This window comes from Dermacentor variabilis, chromosome 9 (genome assembly GCF_050947875.1).
Source record: "Dermacentor variabilis isolate Ectoservices chromosome 9, ASM5094787v1, whole genome shotgun sequence".
NCBI lineage: Eukaryota > Metazoa > Arthropoda > Arachnida > Ixodida > Ixodidae > Dermacentor > Dermacentor variabilis.
In genome coordinates, this window is record NC_134576.1 from 31105151 (window position 1) to 31118417 (window position 13267).

General features: G+C 47.7%; 1 protein-coding gene across 2 annotated transcripts in view; it reads left to right on the forward strand.

Moving 5' to 3' along the window:
* LOC142592567 (heat shock 70 kDa protein 14-like) overlaps positions 1–13267 on the forward strand; it is a 91582-nt gene that overhangs the window by 59774 nt on the left and 18541 nt on the right. For both annotated transcript variants that reach the window (XM_075704093.1, XM_075704094.1), the window contains exons 11-12: positions 4366–4455; positions 9836–9994. In XM_075704093.1, the coding sequence (XP_075560208.1) occupies positions 4366–4455; positions 9836–9994 (249 nt within the window). The remainder of the gene's footprint in view (positions 1–4365; positions 4456–9835; positions 9995–13267) is intronic.

Here is a 13267-nt window from a genome sequence, read left to right on the forward strand (position 1 = left end):
CACCTTGAGACAGTGCCTGTTGCGCAGTTTCCCGTAACTTTCGCGCTTATAACACTAAACTTTTCAGTGCTTCTCGCAAGTGGCCAACATGCGTGCGGACACTTGCGGCTGTTCGTGCTGCTGTCGGAATGGCCAGGGCGGCTATATTAAGAGTGTACAAGAATACAGTTGAGTGAGCCAAGCGATGTGGCGCTCCCTAGCTGAGACAGAGTATGCTGAGGGCGCTGCGAGTGAACTAGATATTGGAGAGGCGCACGCTGCAGCATGTTCAGGTGATGGGCGTCTCTGTCCTCAGGGCTGGTGTAACGTCCAGCCTGCTTTTGCGCCCACATGGGCGAGGCCCTAGCCATCTTGACTTATCCACGAAGGGCTTACAGCAGATTTGGAATGAAAACAGATTGGAATAGTTTTACATTATACCAGCCCAGGGTCGATTGAAGCTGTCTGGGTCTGCGGTGACATATGGTGACCCAGAAATTATGTTATCGCATTCATTGGACTCCACAATTTGAGAACGGTTTCCGCTATTGTTGTGAGCGTCCATGTGGGACTATATAGTTCGGTCGTGGTGCCACCGATGTTTTCGGCTTTACAGGAAGGCATGCGCCGTGCTGCCACTAGACCCACTCTTCCATATTCTAGTATGCTAAAGCTACAAAACGTGCTTCTACCGCCGCACTTTCTGACTGGCTTACAGCAAGGCAAAACTATTTCGGTTATGTAGAAATGGCTTTCAGGAACCGTAGTAGTTAATAACTCTGGCTCCTCCATACAGTGTGCAAAGGAAGATTTCTAGGCACTTCACCCACGCTGCCGTGACGTTAAAGAAAAATGTATTTATAAAAAATGTCTTGGGCTACTTTTCTAAATTTTGGATTCGCTATTGCAGAGTGCATGTTTTTTGTAATTGCTACCACTAATTAAAAATCTACAGGCAGTATTACCAAAATTTGCATGCGCTAGACGGTTTCAGCATCAGGATAATCTGCTTCAAAACTCAGCTTAAGATGTTGCTTAAGACAGTTGCAGTACAGTGCTCATGTTGGTTTAGTCTTTGTTCTGTCTTGGTTTTGAAGCTTACTGCCATATTTAAACGCGATAACATTAAGGGGGCCGTGTCACAAAAAATCCAGCGTCGTATGACATTTCGAGAAAAATCATATGGGAACCACGCATACCCAACCATGCAGGCCTTCCATGCAGCGCAAGGAAGTTACTGAACTAATTGAATTTCTCAAGATAAAATACGCAAGAAAATTGTAAAGTACGACTTACACACAAGCTACAGACATGATAGCGTCGGATTGTAGCTTGAATATATGAAAAAACTTCATTCTGTTACGCGGAAACTCAAAAAACTCAAACCCTTTCTGCAGCTTTTCTACCATTCATAGAGCAGTCATGGCCTTTGAAATTTGTGCACGCTGATGTGCACAAATCTCAAAGACCATAAAGCAGCGGGCCCGGTTCCTTGCAGCACCTCCAGACGTCTCTTGCCTACGCCACATCGTGGCATATGCAAAAGGCCACGTTTCTACAAGAAAGCTCACCTTCGTGCATAGCGTTCGCTGCCAGCACTTCCTGGTAAACATTACGGTTACTTAAGCAGCTTTTGGCAGCGCGCGCACGTGGCCTTTCTACCAAGACCATGTGCTAAGCACGCGCTAAGCTGCAGTTGCCGGGAGGCATGAGACGCAGTCACAGATCTTTCAGTGCTGTCACATTCCACTCTTAAAAGCGAAGCTTAAGTGTCCTCCAAATTTTTTCATACAGTCGAGCCCGGCTATATCGAACTCGCAAGAAAAACGCCTATCAGTTCGATATAGAGCATAATTCAATATACGCCTGCGGAATAATTGGATGTCATAAAAGCACATACCATTTATAAAATCACTTTATTGATGAATCTAACTTAGTTTCGCATGAAATAGTCCTGCATTTCTTTCTGCTCGGGCAAATTTCGCTGCCTGCGACGCACGCATTTCTCCACATTGTCTAAGGAGTCAGGAGCAGCTGAGGCCGCAACCTTCCGCATTCGCGCAGAAGCACCGGACTAGTGCGAGCGCACCAATCACTTCGGAGGATGTAGGCAAAGGACCGTCGTTGCTTTCCTCTTTGTGCCCACTTTCACTTGTGCTCGGTATGACATCGGCAATGGAGTATTCGTTTTCGGGCTCTCCCGTGGTCGCGACACCATCATTTGCACTCACAAACTCGTCCACTGTTGACTCGTCAATAGCTTCCGGAAATTCTGACAGCTCGCTCCAAGTTTCGGCAACACCGGAAACGGCTGCGTCGCATTCATCAGAATTTACAGTCATCACCGAGCATGCGGAAGCTGGCACGGCTGAAGCAATTTCAGATGACCGACTTGTACACGGCCTTGCGTACGCGTCGGGCACCATGGGCACTGGGGCGAGAGAGTGGCCGCTTTAGCCCTAATTTCCCCCTTATTCTTCAAGATCATCCTGAGAGTGTTCATCGGAATCTATGACGCTGGGGGGCACATCCGACTTCTCACCGCGTTCGACCCGATTTATGATTTCGAGCTTCACGACAAAAGGCGAATTCTGCCACTTCATCACGGCAACACTGCGGGAGAAGGCCCACAAGGCACACACACAATGGACCAGAAAAGCACCGAGACAACTCGCACTTTCACCATTTTGCACGACGAGGGTACAAAAGCCCCTGATTGGCTGTCTGAGCAAGCGCTGCGGGCGGTCCAGGATCATTTTTTGCAGAGGGGTGTCGACGGCTTGTCCAAAGCAGCGCGGTCACGGTAGGGAGAGTGATTGGATTGAGCCGCGCCGTTGGGTTTCCCCGCAATTGCGAGGGAAAGCCAACTTCTGAGGGCACTTTTCCGCCGCTCGACGTTCTATATATCGGGAGTCGCTGCTATTTTTGTTCGATGTAAACGTAATTTTTGCTATATATACTCATTGTAACTATACCGTGCCCAGAAATTGTTCCATATATAGAATAATTCGATGTAAACGGGTTCGATAGTTGGGTTCGACTGTATTCCTTTATTCATTTATTTCATTTCATTTCGTTTATTCAACCTTAAGGGCCCGAAAGCATTACATAAGTTTCACCAGCTTCATATTCCACCAAAATTCAGATTGGCCTGCTCCAAAGTGCTCCAAAACGCAATTTTACTTGCTCCAAAATGATTTTGGGCAGCCCCCCTCTGTGCATCTTCAGAATCATCAAAATCCTTCAGCTGCAGAACAGGTGAAGAATTTTGAGCTGTGCAGTGAGTTTTTTCATGTTTCCAGAAATGGACTTCATGCAGGAACCCTCAAATGGGATGTCAGACATGAGAACATCAGCAGTTTCCTGTCTAGCGTACAATGGAAGCATGTGACAAGCCACTTGAAAAAGTGAACCCACTACACAGGTAGCGCAGTCAACCGCAAGTGGTGACCAATGCTCTCGCCAACGAGCATGACATGCCCGTTGCCACACCAAAATGTCTCGTCAATTGCTTCAGCCTGCTCACTCCACCATCCTCACATAAAATAAACTTCAACGTATTCAGATGTCTTGCTCCCATGCTACTTATTGGTTCAGTAAGCTTGCAACTGCAGTCGCATGACTGAAAAATCGAACAGCAAGCAACTGATTTGAAGCAGTCGCTTTTCAACCAGGGTGAAAATTTGTAACCATCTTGGCAGCACAAGCTCTGCAACTTATCAATGTGAATGAGCCCTTACTGCGACAGTGGCAGGCTCTCGCAGTGGACACGGCCATGTCCTCAAGCAAAACATTTCAGTGCATGCTACTGCTGTAGCATTGCATCCCGTGGTCACCGAACTACTTAATTAAGAAACTGCCTTTGTCAGAGTCTGTGTGTTGCACAAAACTCGGCACAAATTGCAAAGCTCAAATGTTCGTGAGCTCAAATGCAAAGCTCAAATGTTCGGCACTAACCTCAGTGGTTAGTGTAAGATGGTGGTGTGCAAAGTGAATAGTTTCCTTTGCCCTTGTCATGGGTGGCTGGAAGGACAGATGCTGCAAACCCAACTTTCACGCTTTCACTGCTGTCAAAGTAACAAAATCACAAGGGCACTTCAGCTCGTGAAAGATGAAAGAGGCTTCTGTTCAGCAGCCAAAGCTTTCTTAAATGTTGTTGCCCTTTAGGCTTTTTTTCTTTTTATGTTTTTATGTGGTCAGGAAGTTTTATCTTGTGCCACCCACTTCTGCAGAAGCATCCTGGTCTTGTTCCAGTTCCTAGTCGTTGGTATCGGCTGTACTGTCATGACACACCCTGTGTGCACTCTTGCAACTTTCCTAATTGCACTGTGCAGTTTGCATTCTCTTTTTCTGGTTTTCCACACGCCTGTGTCATGTCCATTGCAGGCAGCTCTCCTGTCCTCTCGGGGCGAGTTAGTCCGGGACGTTCCCCATCACGTGCAAGTTCCCGCCCTTGCCTGCAGTGTCTGCGTCAAGGTGAGCTTGCAGAGAAAGCCAGGTGGCCTCTGCTGCCTGGATTTTAAAATGTTGCATTTGCACGAGCATAATGCGAGAGTTTGTGTAGTCGTCAGTCAAGATTCTCAAGAAGCAACTTGCATCATATGGGGGTTGCAATGTGGGCTTGTTGGTAATTCATCTTCAAGGGGTGTATGGTAGTGCGATTAAAAGACGGGACAAAGGACGCTGTGTGTGCCCCTGTATGTCTGTCCTGTCTTTTAATCGCGCTACCGCACATCCCTTGAAGTTGCATCATATATAAGGCTGTGCATCAAATGCAAAGTTCTTTACTTATGCCTCTAGAGTCACTAAAGAGAAAATTAACTTTAGCTGTTCTAGTAAATTACATCTTGATAAGGTGAAACAGTACTTTATCAGTCTTAATTGGTGAACAAATTGATCGTGCTAACTCTGCATTGTTATGTCTGCAGCGATTGCTCGTATCGGTCCAACTGGCAACCAGTGAATATCTGCAACACTAATTGCCATCGTATAGCTTATTCGTGCTGTTTGTAGTGCACACACTCCCTCCCATGTGTATGTGCAACTATTAAGGAGTTGGCTTTTTTGCAATGCTCAGTCGCATGGTCGCTGAGCTTGCTGCGTGCCCTATGGACTTGTGTATGGGCCGCACTTTCTTTCACAATGTTGGTGAGGTGCAGCCTTGGCTTGTGCACACCCCGCGTCCCCGGATGTACCATTGCATCAGAGGTCACCACACAGCTCTCGCCATCTAGTAGCGGCATGCGGAAGTACGCAGCGAGCGAAAATTTGTCGAAACGCGCATGTGGCATCGGGGCACTGAACGCAATTGCTTCTCCGTTGAAAATGTTTTCTTTTTTCTCACGTTTTTGACTGCCAAGTTGGGGATGTATGCATGTGCTATTGTTTTCAAGTGTGCGTCTCGATGTCAGCCCGGGATAGTTTCTGCAGACATTCTCTGGTTCGTGGCATTTGCTCAACCAAGAATTGCCGACACAATGCAACAATGGCACGCTTGCTGCTTGTTAGGAACCAGTTGCAGATCAAACCGAGTCCGGCACAGCATGCACGTGGTTTTAAAATGTTTCAGAGCAGACAGCACATTAGTGGCACAGAACTTAGCGTCACTTAGCCACGTCACCATTGGTGGGAAGGGCTAAGAGGCAGTGGTTTCAAATTTAAATTTAGATTTAGAATGTGTGCTGAGAGCCCAATATTGTGTGTGCGGGTGTGGGTGACGGGTGTGCTTGTGCGCGCGCACGCACGCTACATCATATTGGCTCTACACCATAAAAACGGCTGCTACACCATAAAAAGTTGCAATGATAGGCCAAGAAGACTGGCATGGCCATATGACGACTTCTTTAAAGGCCAACTGCAACACAATTTTCAACCATTTAAAGAGCCCAGTTTTCCAGAATTTAGTCGCAGTAGCCACTGCAGAAAATTTTATGCTTTCAATATGAGTGGGTGCATCACACTACACTCGCAAAAATTGATGTTTTTCGTACCAAAACTGGAAAAAAAGGGCACCCCACCATTACCACACACCTGAAGTGATGTACAATGTAGATTGTAGAGAACCAGCCCCTGTATCATCTGCTTCCCTTGATTCTGCCGTGCCCATGTATCAGCAAACAGGCCCTGCATGTCTGCTAGCCACCGAGTTAATATACTCTGCTAGCTGCTTTAGAGTGTACTAACTGGCCAAGAATCTGGCGCATTATAGTCTGCACGGCTGCTACACCATAAAAATCCCAAATCGTCAACTGGCCAAGATGCTTCATGCGCTGTGCCGACACCATTGTGTTCCCACAATGTTCTTATAACGAAAAGCATTCTTTTCTGAGTCGAGCCTATTTTGTGTATCTGGTTGTCTACATTCAACAAGCAGATCCTGGATGCATGTCGTCTCTGCTCGGAGGTGAAGAGCGCATTGGGGTGACCAAGCTGAAAGCACAGATATAGTCCGGTGTAACAAGGACGTGATCCACGTGCAGCACAGTTATGCTACGTCGGCGAACATTGGACAGTGGGACAGAGTGCATCATTCGCTAGCTTGGCTGACCAGCCTACAGCTCACTAAAACAAGCATGCCGAGTTTGCACCTTTGACAAACAACAAAGCACTCACTCACTGCACACTGGTGTGCTTGCACCGGTGCACCGACTGGTCGCCACTCTGCCACCGGTCATGTTTAATGCACTGAATTATACAGAGGGCAAAATTTAAGCGCCGCCGGCTTGGTGTATCTGACTTCGACAGCCGCTGCCTGCCGCGCTGCAAACACCGGACTACATCCCTACACCCCCCCCCCCCCCAACCTTAGCTCACCTTATAACGAGTCGACTGAGCAGGCAAGTACTGCCATGTACAGTATAAGATGGGACGTGGAGGAAGTTTGGCACAAAGTGCACATAAAACCACGGCCTGACTCCAGCCTCTGTAAAGTTTCGCTCGTGTAATTACCGTATTTACTCGTATAATGATCGCACTCTCATAATGATGGCACCCGAACTTGCCGCAACGATATGTCGTGTGCCAAATCTAGCTAATAATGATCGCGCTTACCATCTGTTGAATGCTACGCGAACTACTCTTCAAGACAAACCAAGCAGTCTGCACGCACCAAACATGCTTAATCAGATGCCCCATTTCATTCCTTTCATCACTCTCCGCACTTTCATGACAAAACAAAAAAATAAACTACAACCACACTTGCCTTTATTGTGTGTAGGCTTTATAATGGTTGTGGTCAACAACAAAAAAGGCGCCTTTCAATTCTTCTCGTCTGCATTTGTGGGCACGCAACAAACTGCGAGCAGCAACGATAACAGCCACGTTTACACTGATACACGTTAGAAGTGTACCCTATTCATACGCCGACGCTTGTAACACAGCTAAGATATTCGCCCACCCTTAGCGGAAGCGTGCCGTACTAAGATAGTACCGTAAAAACCGGACTATCGGTCGGACCGGAATATAGGTCGATCCCCCAAACTTACGAATTCTAAATATGAAAAAAATCTTTTTAAATGGCAAAAGTACCGAAAGACACCCTTACCTTGAAACAAATGCGACTCGTGCACAATAGTGACAGTATTTATTTAAATGCTGTTCGCATGTGCACTCGGCCAATTTTTAACAGTATCGCGTGACCATCAACCTGCGTGCTTGTCAGCACCTTATTAACAGCGCTGAGCGGCGAAACAAACAAGATACGCGCATGTGTACACGTCCACTTACTTTCGCTATTTCATTGCTCTGTGCCATGATGATAAGGTGCTGACAAACACGCGGGTCGATGGTCGCACGATACTGTTAAAAATTGGCCGGGTGTACAGTACACAGAAGGGCACGAAGTGCGCAAGCGCTACTCCGAATCAGAGCAACGCCTATGATCAGAGTCGTCCGAACTAGTGTCGGATGACGAGTGCTTCTCGCTGCCCAGTCCAGAGGCGTGCGCGATCTCTACCGCTTTCACACGGATGCATTCGGCAGTCACAGGCAGCGATCTTACACGCAGCTCTCAGACGAACCCCGCAACCTTGTCTTCCAGTTCTGCGGTCTGCCCACGGAATGACGTTTTCTGTTTATTTGCTGCTTCTGCCTCCGCCAGTACCGAATGCTCTTTCCGGATACTCCAAATTCGTGCTGTGCCGCGAGGTTGCCGTGGGCTACCGCGCACTCAATCGCCTTTTAGAGCGCAGCTCTTTGGCGTCCGTTCCTGGGTTTCGCGTCGGCGTCGGCGTCGGCGTCGGCGTCGGCGTCGGCCTCGTAACCAGCTCCGCCCCCCTTTCATCCCCCCAGCGCTAGCAGCGACCGACTGATACCGCTGGATGCCGCTGACGCCACTAGAGAGTCAAGATAACGTGACTGCATAGAACACCGTCGCCGCCATGCAGAAAGAGGAGGAAAGGGTCCCCCCCCCCCCCTGTTCTTGTGTGGCGGATAGCTGGGGTTGACTCACTATCGCCGTCAGCGGCATCAGTCAGTCGCTGCTATCTCTTCCCTCCTCCCTTTATCGTGTTGTCCGCTTGCTGCGTGCGCTTCTGCCCCCATCGTTTGCCGCTGGGTGTACACGCCGCCCCCCTCCGCTTCCGCTTACTGCTGGTTGCTCTCGACGGCGGCGATGAGCCTCCGCTTCGGCGGCGCGAACTGCAGGGTCTTCTCGGCGGCGGCGATGAGCTTCTGCTTCAGCCTCGCTTACTGCTGGTTGCTCTCGACGGCGGCGATGAGCCTCCGCTTCGGCGGCGCGAACGGCAGGGTCTTCTCGGCGGCGGCGCTTAGCCTCTGCTTCCCCCACGGCTGTGACAACCTCGCGAGGCACTTGTATAGATCTCGTCTTTGAGAATCAAGCATTGGTGTACCAAGTCGAACATATATCAGTCTATTTCTCCGACCACAAAGCTTCCTTCATGACTGTCAAGAACTGTTAGTGGAGTCTTTGTTAAAGGAATACGTGTGAAAAATAAAAAAAAAATTATGTGATAACGCATACATGTGTTGCTCGATTTCTTTGCCTCAATCTATCCAAAAGGTGAAACAGCTTATTTGCTGCGCTCACATTTCGCATTAGGAAGTAACGTAATCGTCGGTAATTTTTTCTTGAAGGCACCGGTGAATTGCCGTTGCCTTCCACTCATTTTGAAACAAAATGTGAAAAAGCAGCCTTTAACCAATATAACTTTGTGACAATGTAAACGCAAATTGGCGGTGCCACAATGTCGCCACCCCGTGCTACTGCTGATGGCGATGGCGGCTCTTTACTTCATCCGCCCATTGTTGCAAGACTTCCGTAGTTTTTCCGCCAATGTCCGCTATATAAGAGGAGGGTCGACTTTTCGCAATGGTTTTTTGAAAAAAAGTTCGACTTATATTCCGGTTTTTACGGTAGTGAAGACAAATTCCGCAGTTTTCGCAGCACGCCCGCCATGTGTTTCTATGTCACTGGCAGCTAAGCGCGCCCATCTGTTTCTGTCCCCTCAAAGTGGACATGGCTGCGTTATTGCCGCAAACTTGCTGATATTAACGATATTATTAATTACAGACACGGAAGAAACTGTTTCAATGCACGCAATGTACTCACGAGAAGAAAAAAAATCGCGTTTAGCTTGCTCCGGCGGCCACCATTTCTGTTTTGGTGTCCCGCACTACATACAATGGCAGCCGCCGATTTGTTGACCTGTTGTCACTCCGCAGCAAATGCAAAATTAAAAAAAAACTAATTTTTTTGTGCGAAATTTAACCCACTTAATGATCGCACGTCTGAATTAGCGTCAATTTTTTTTTTTTTTTTTTTTTTTTTGACAGGAAAGTGCGATCATTATGCGAGTAAATATGGTGAATTCTGTTTTGCTTTGCGGGCATTTTTCAGACTGGTGCAGAAGGGTCAATGACTGAGGTGCTAGGACAAGGAACACCAGTGCCTGCACGGTGGCAGCAAGCGGTGTCTCGGGCGGAAGGCGAGAGCAGTGTCATGCTTGAGGTGTATGAAGGCAGTGGCGATGGCCAAGATGCCACTCTTCTAGCTCGGGTAAGTAATTGTTGTCATCAAGAGTTCGGCAACATGTTACACTCCTGCAACACGTGAAGGCGAAAGCCTGCTGAACATGTGGTAGTGCGTTAAGTTATACGATCGGAGGGGTCGGAATTCTTGCAAGATATAACAAGTCGCAGCGTGAAGTAAACATATGGCGCTGTAGGTCAACCTCCTCAATGACACATGCAAGCATTTAATGCACTACCTAAAGGTTCTTTCGCTCTTTAGTTCATTCTTTCTTTCTTTGTTCTTTCATTGCTTCTTCCTTTCTTTCGTTTCTTCATTCATATTCAGCCATTGCATCTTTGCTTGCTACAGGGCTAGTAGCGTGTCCTGCAGTGACTGGCCCTACTGTGTGTGACCTGTGCTGTGTGTGTTCTGCTTTATTCTTTTACATTTGTCATCTTGCTCTTTCTTTCCTCTCTCCTTCCCTTCTTCCTGTCTTTCGTTTCTGTCTCCTCCTTTCTGATGAGAAGGCAGGCATTGTGCCCCTTCCGGTGGCAGTTGCCTGCCTGCTTCGCGCTTTCCTGCCATGTGCATGCAGTGAAACCTTGTTATTACGAACACCACATTAACAAACTTTTCAGAAATCCCCTGCTAACTTCTTATAGTTTCAATGTAAAAGTATTTCAGTACTATGAACTTCAGAATAGCGAACTTTTCAGAATAACAATTGTTAATCAGTTTCCCTGTGATGTTAACAATGCCATAGTACTACGAACTAATATTCTGAAATCTGGAGATTCTTAGGTTTCCGTGTATCCTTCACAGCAGCCTAAATAATAGACTAGCAGATGACAGGGTGTAGAGAGCGAACATCGCGGCACATGGGTTTGGAAAACCTGAGACGGCACCAAGAGAAAAAGAATGTGGGTGAGCCCATGCTCTATCCAGAAAAGTGTTGCCTAGCAACGGAGGCGTGTCTCTTCCTTCTTTCTGCGCACGCCTCTTTTTTTCGCACCTCTTTCAGTGGCCATACTATTGGAGAACCTTGTCATACATTTTGGAAAAAACCTAGAGAAAAAAACATACGATCCGAAGTAACTAAAAAATTTGACAGACTCAACTATTGTTGACATCTACATAATTCGAAGCACCGTGCGGATTGTTGCGCCACAAGACACCAACCCGCATCGAGCTGGTGGTGTTCTGGTGGCCAGCGATGCGTTTTGTTATCCTCTTGTGTGGTGTTTTAAGAGGGTTACAGGAAACCAAAACGAAATCGAGCTGGTGGGTGACACTGGATGCCGCCAAAGCGAAATGTGATGCCCCCGCACCGCCTGCAGCAGGGAATGGCGACACATTTGCATTATCGGCTACTAAAAGCGTGCAGTACGCTACCAATGGCACTACGCACCACGTGTTGTAAAACAGATAGGTGAAGATACTTATCGCAATAGGTTTGGTGGAGATTTGCTGGTACCGAAATAAGAAACTGCGCACTGTCATTTTCACGTCAGACAGGCGGCTATATATAGTTCTTGATCGCGCATGCCGCGCGCCTTTTCTTGTTTACACACGATCTAGTGGCCGGAAAATGTTTTATATGATTGCAGTTTGGCGACATACTGAACGGTGGTACCAAAAAATCGTGTTTTCCGGGAATGTGGAAACCGGTTAAAAATGAATGTAACTCTGTTGGGTCAAAAACAGAGGTTACGGCACTAAGCAGACGAAGACAAAGTGAGACACAAACAACATATACGGGCGCCCATATGCGGTCGTACCCGGCTATATCGAACTCTAAAAAAAAAATGCCTATCAGGATATAGAGCATAATTCGATATAAGCTTGCTAAATAATTGGATCTCATAAAAGCACATATCATTTACAAGATCACTTTATTGATGAAACTAGCTTAGTTTTGCGTGAAATAGTCCTGCATTTTCTTTAAGGGGGGACGCGGGTTTTACATCACGAAAAAATGGCCAAAAAGTCGATTTTTTGAAAATCACATTTTCAGCTTCTATAACCCTTTTTCTATCTGATACCCAAATATCATCCCTGTAAACCACCAAGAAGTGCTCAAAAAGATTCGTTTTATTAGCCAAGGTGGCGAAAAATCTCGCGGAAATCAAGAAAGAACAGCGTTTTTCATGCCACAATATCTCTGGAACAGCGCGACCGAGCGCCGCCATCTTGGTCTCGTTGGAAAGCGCATTTCTCCGTCTTCAAGTTTGCCGCTTCAGCGATCTCCTCCATACAGAAACAAGCGCACAAAAAGCAAATGATTGAAGGTCGTGCCGGAGTCTGTGATTGGCCGCGCCCGCCACGTGACTCCAGCGCGGTTCGCCATTGGTCCGGCGCTCGCGTCGTCTGCTCGGCTCTTTTCACCTCGCAAGTTTGATGTCTCCACTCTGCGTAATCTCTACGTGTCAAAACAGGCGCTACGCGGACATCGCAGTAGCGTGGCCAATCCCTATGCTTGTGGACGTTTCAGACTCGCGGCTAAGCATTCCGAGCATCGGCGACGCGGACTTCGCGACCAAGATTCACGCGCGGAATCCTCGGACATGCGGCTAAGCTTTTCAACACTCGGTGTTTTGAATTCGTGACAAATTCGTATCGCGCACGCAATCCTCGGAAACACGGCTAAACATTTCGCGCATAGGGAGTCTCCGACTCGGCGATCATGCACATCGCGCGCATACTTCTCGGACCGTCACCTAATCATTTTGTGCATCGGTGCCTCCGACTGCGCGAACAAGCGCATCGAGGGTCGACTCCTCGAGCCCGCGGCTAGGAATTTCGCGCGTCGGCACGTAGGACTGCGCGAATGAGCGCGTCGAGTGTCGACTCCCCGAGCCCGCGACTAGGCATTTCGCGCGTCAGCACCTTGAACTACGCGACTAAGCACATCGCGCGTCGGCTCCTTGTATCTGCAGCTATGCATTTCTTACATCGGCACTTCGGACTCGCAACCAAGCACATTGCGCTTTCACTCTATTTTCACTCTATTATCATATTGTCACGATAGCTCGTAACAACATCTATCATACCACCCCTTTATAAAGAGAACCTCATCATGAGCTCTGTGCACTAGGCCCCTTGGGCTGGCACACACCTGGCTGCAGAAGTGATCGAGGCATCATACAAAAGTAAAATTCTGGAAAGCACCTAGCAGCTGCATATCTATCACTGGCTCTCTGATCCTAAGTTCCACAGCCACTGTCAGGTGAAGATGACTTGGAAGGCTACTTACACTCAGAGCCTTCATTCAGTAACATGGTCAATTCTACCAAATGAAAAAAAAAATGCCTCACTGAT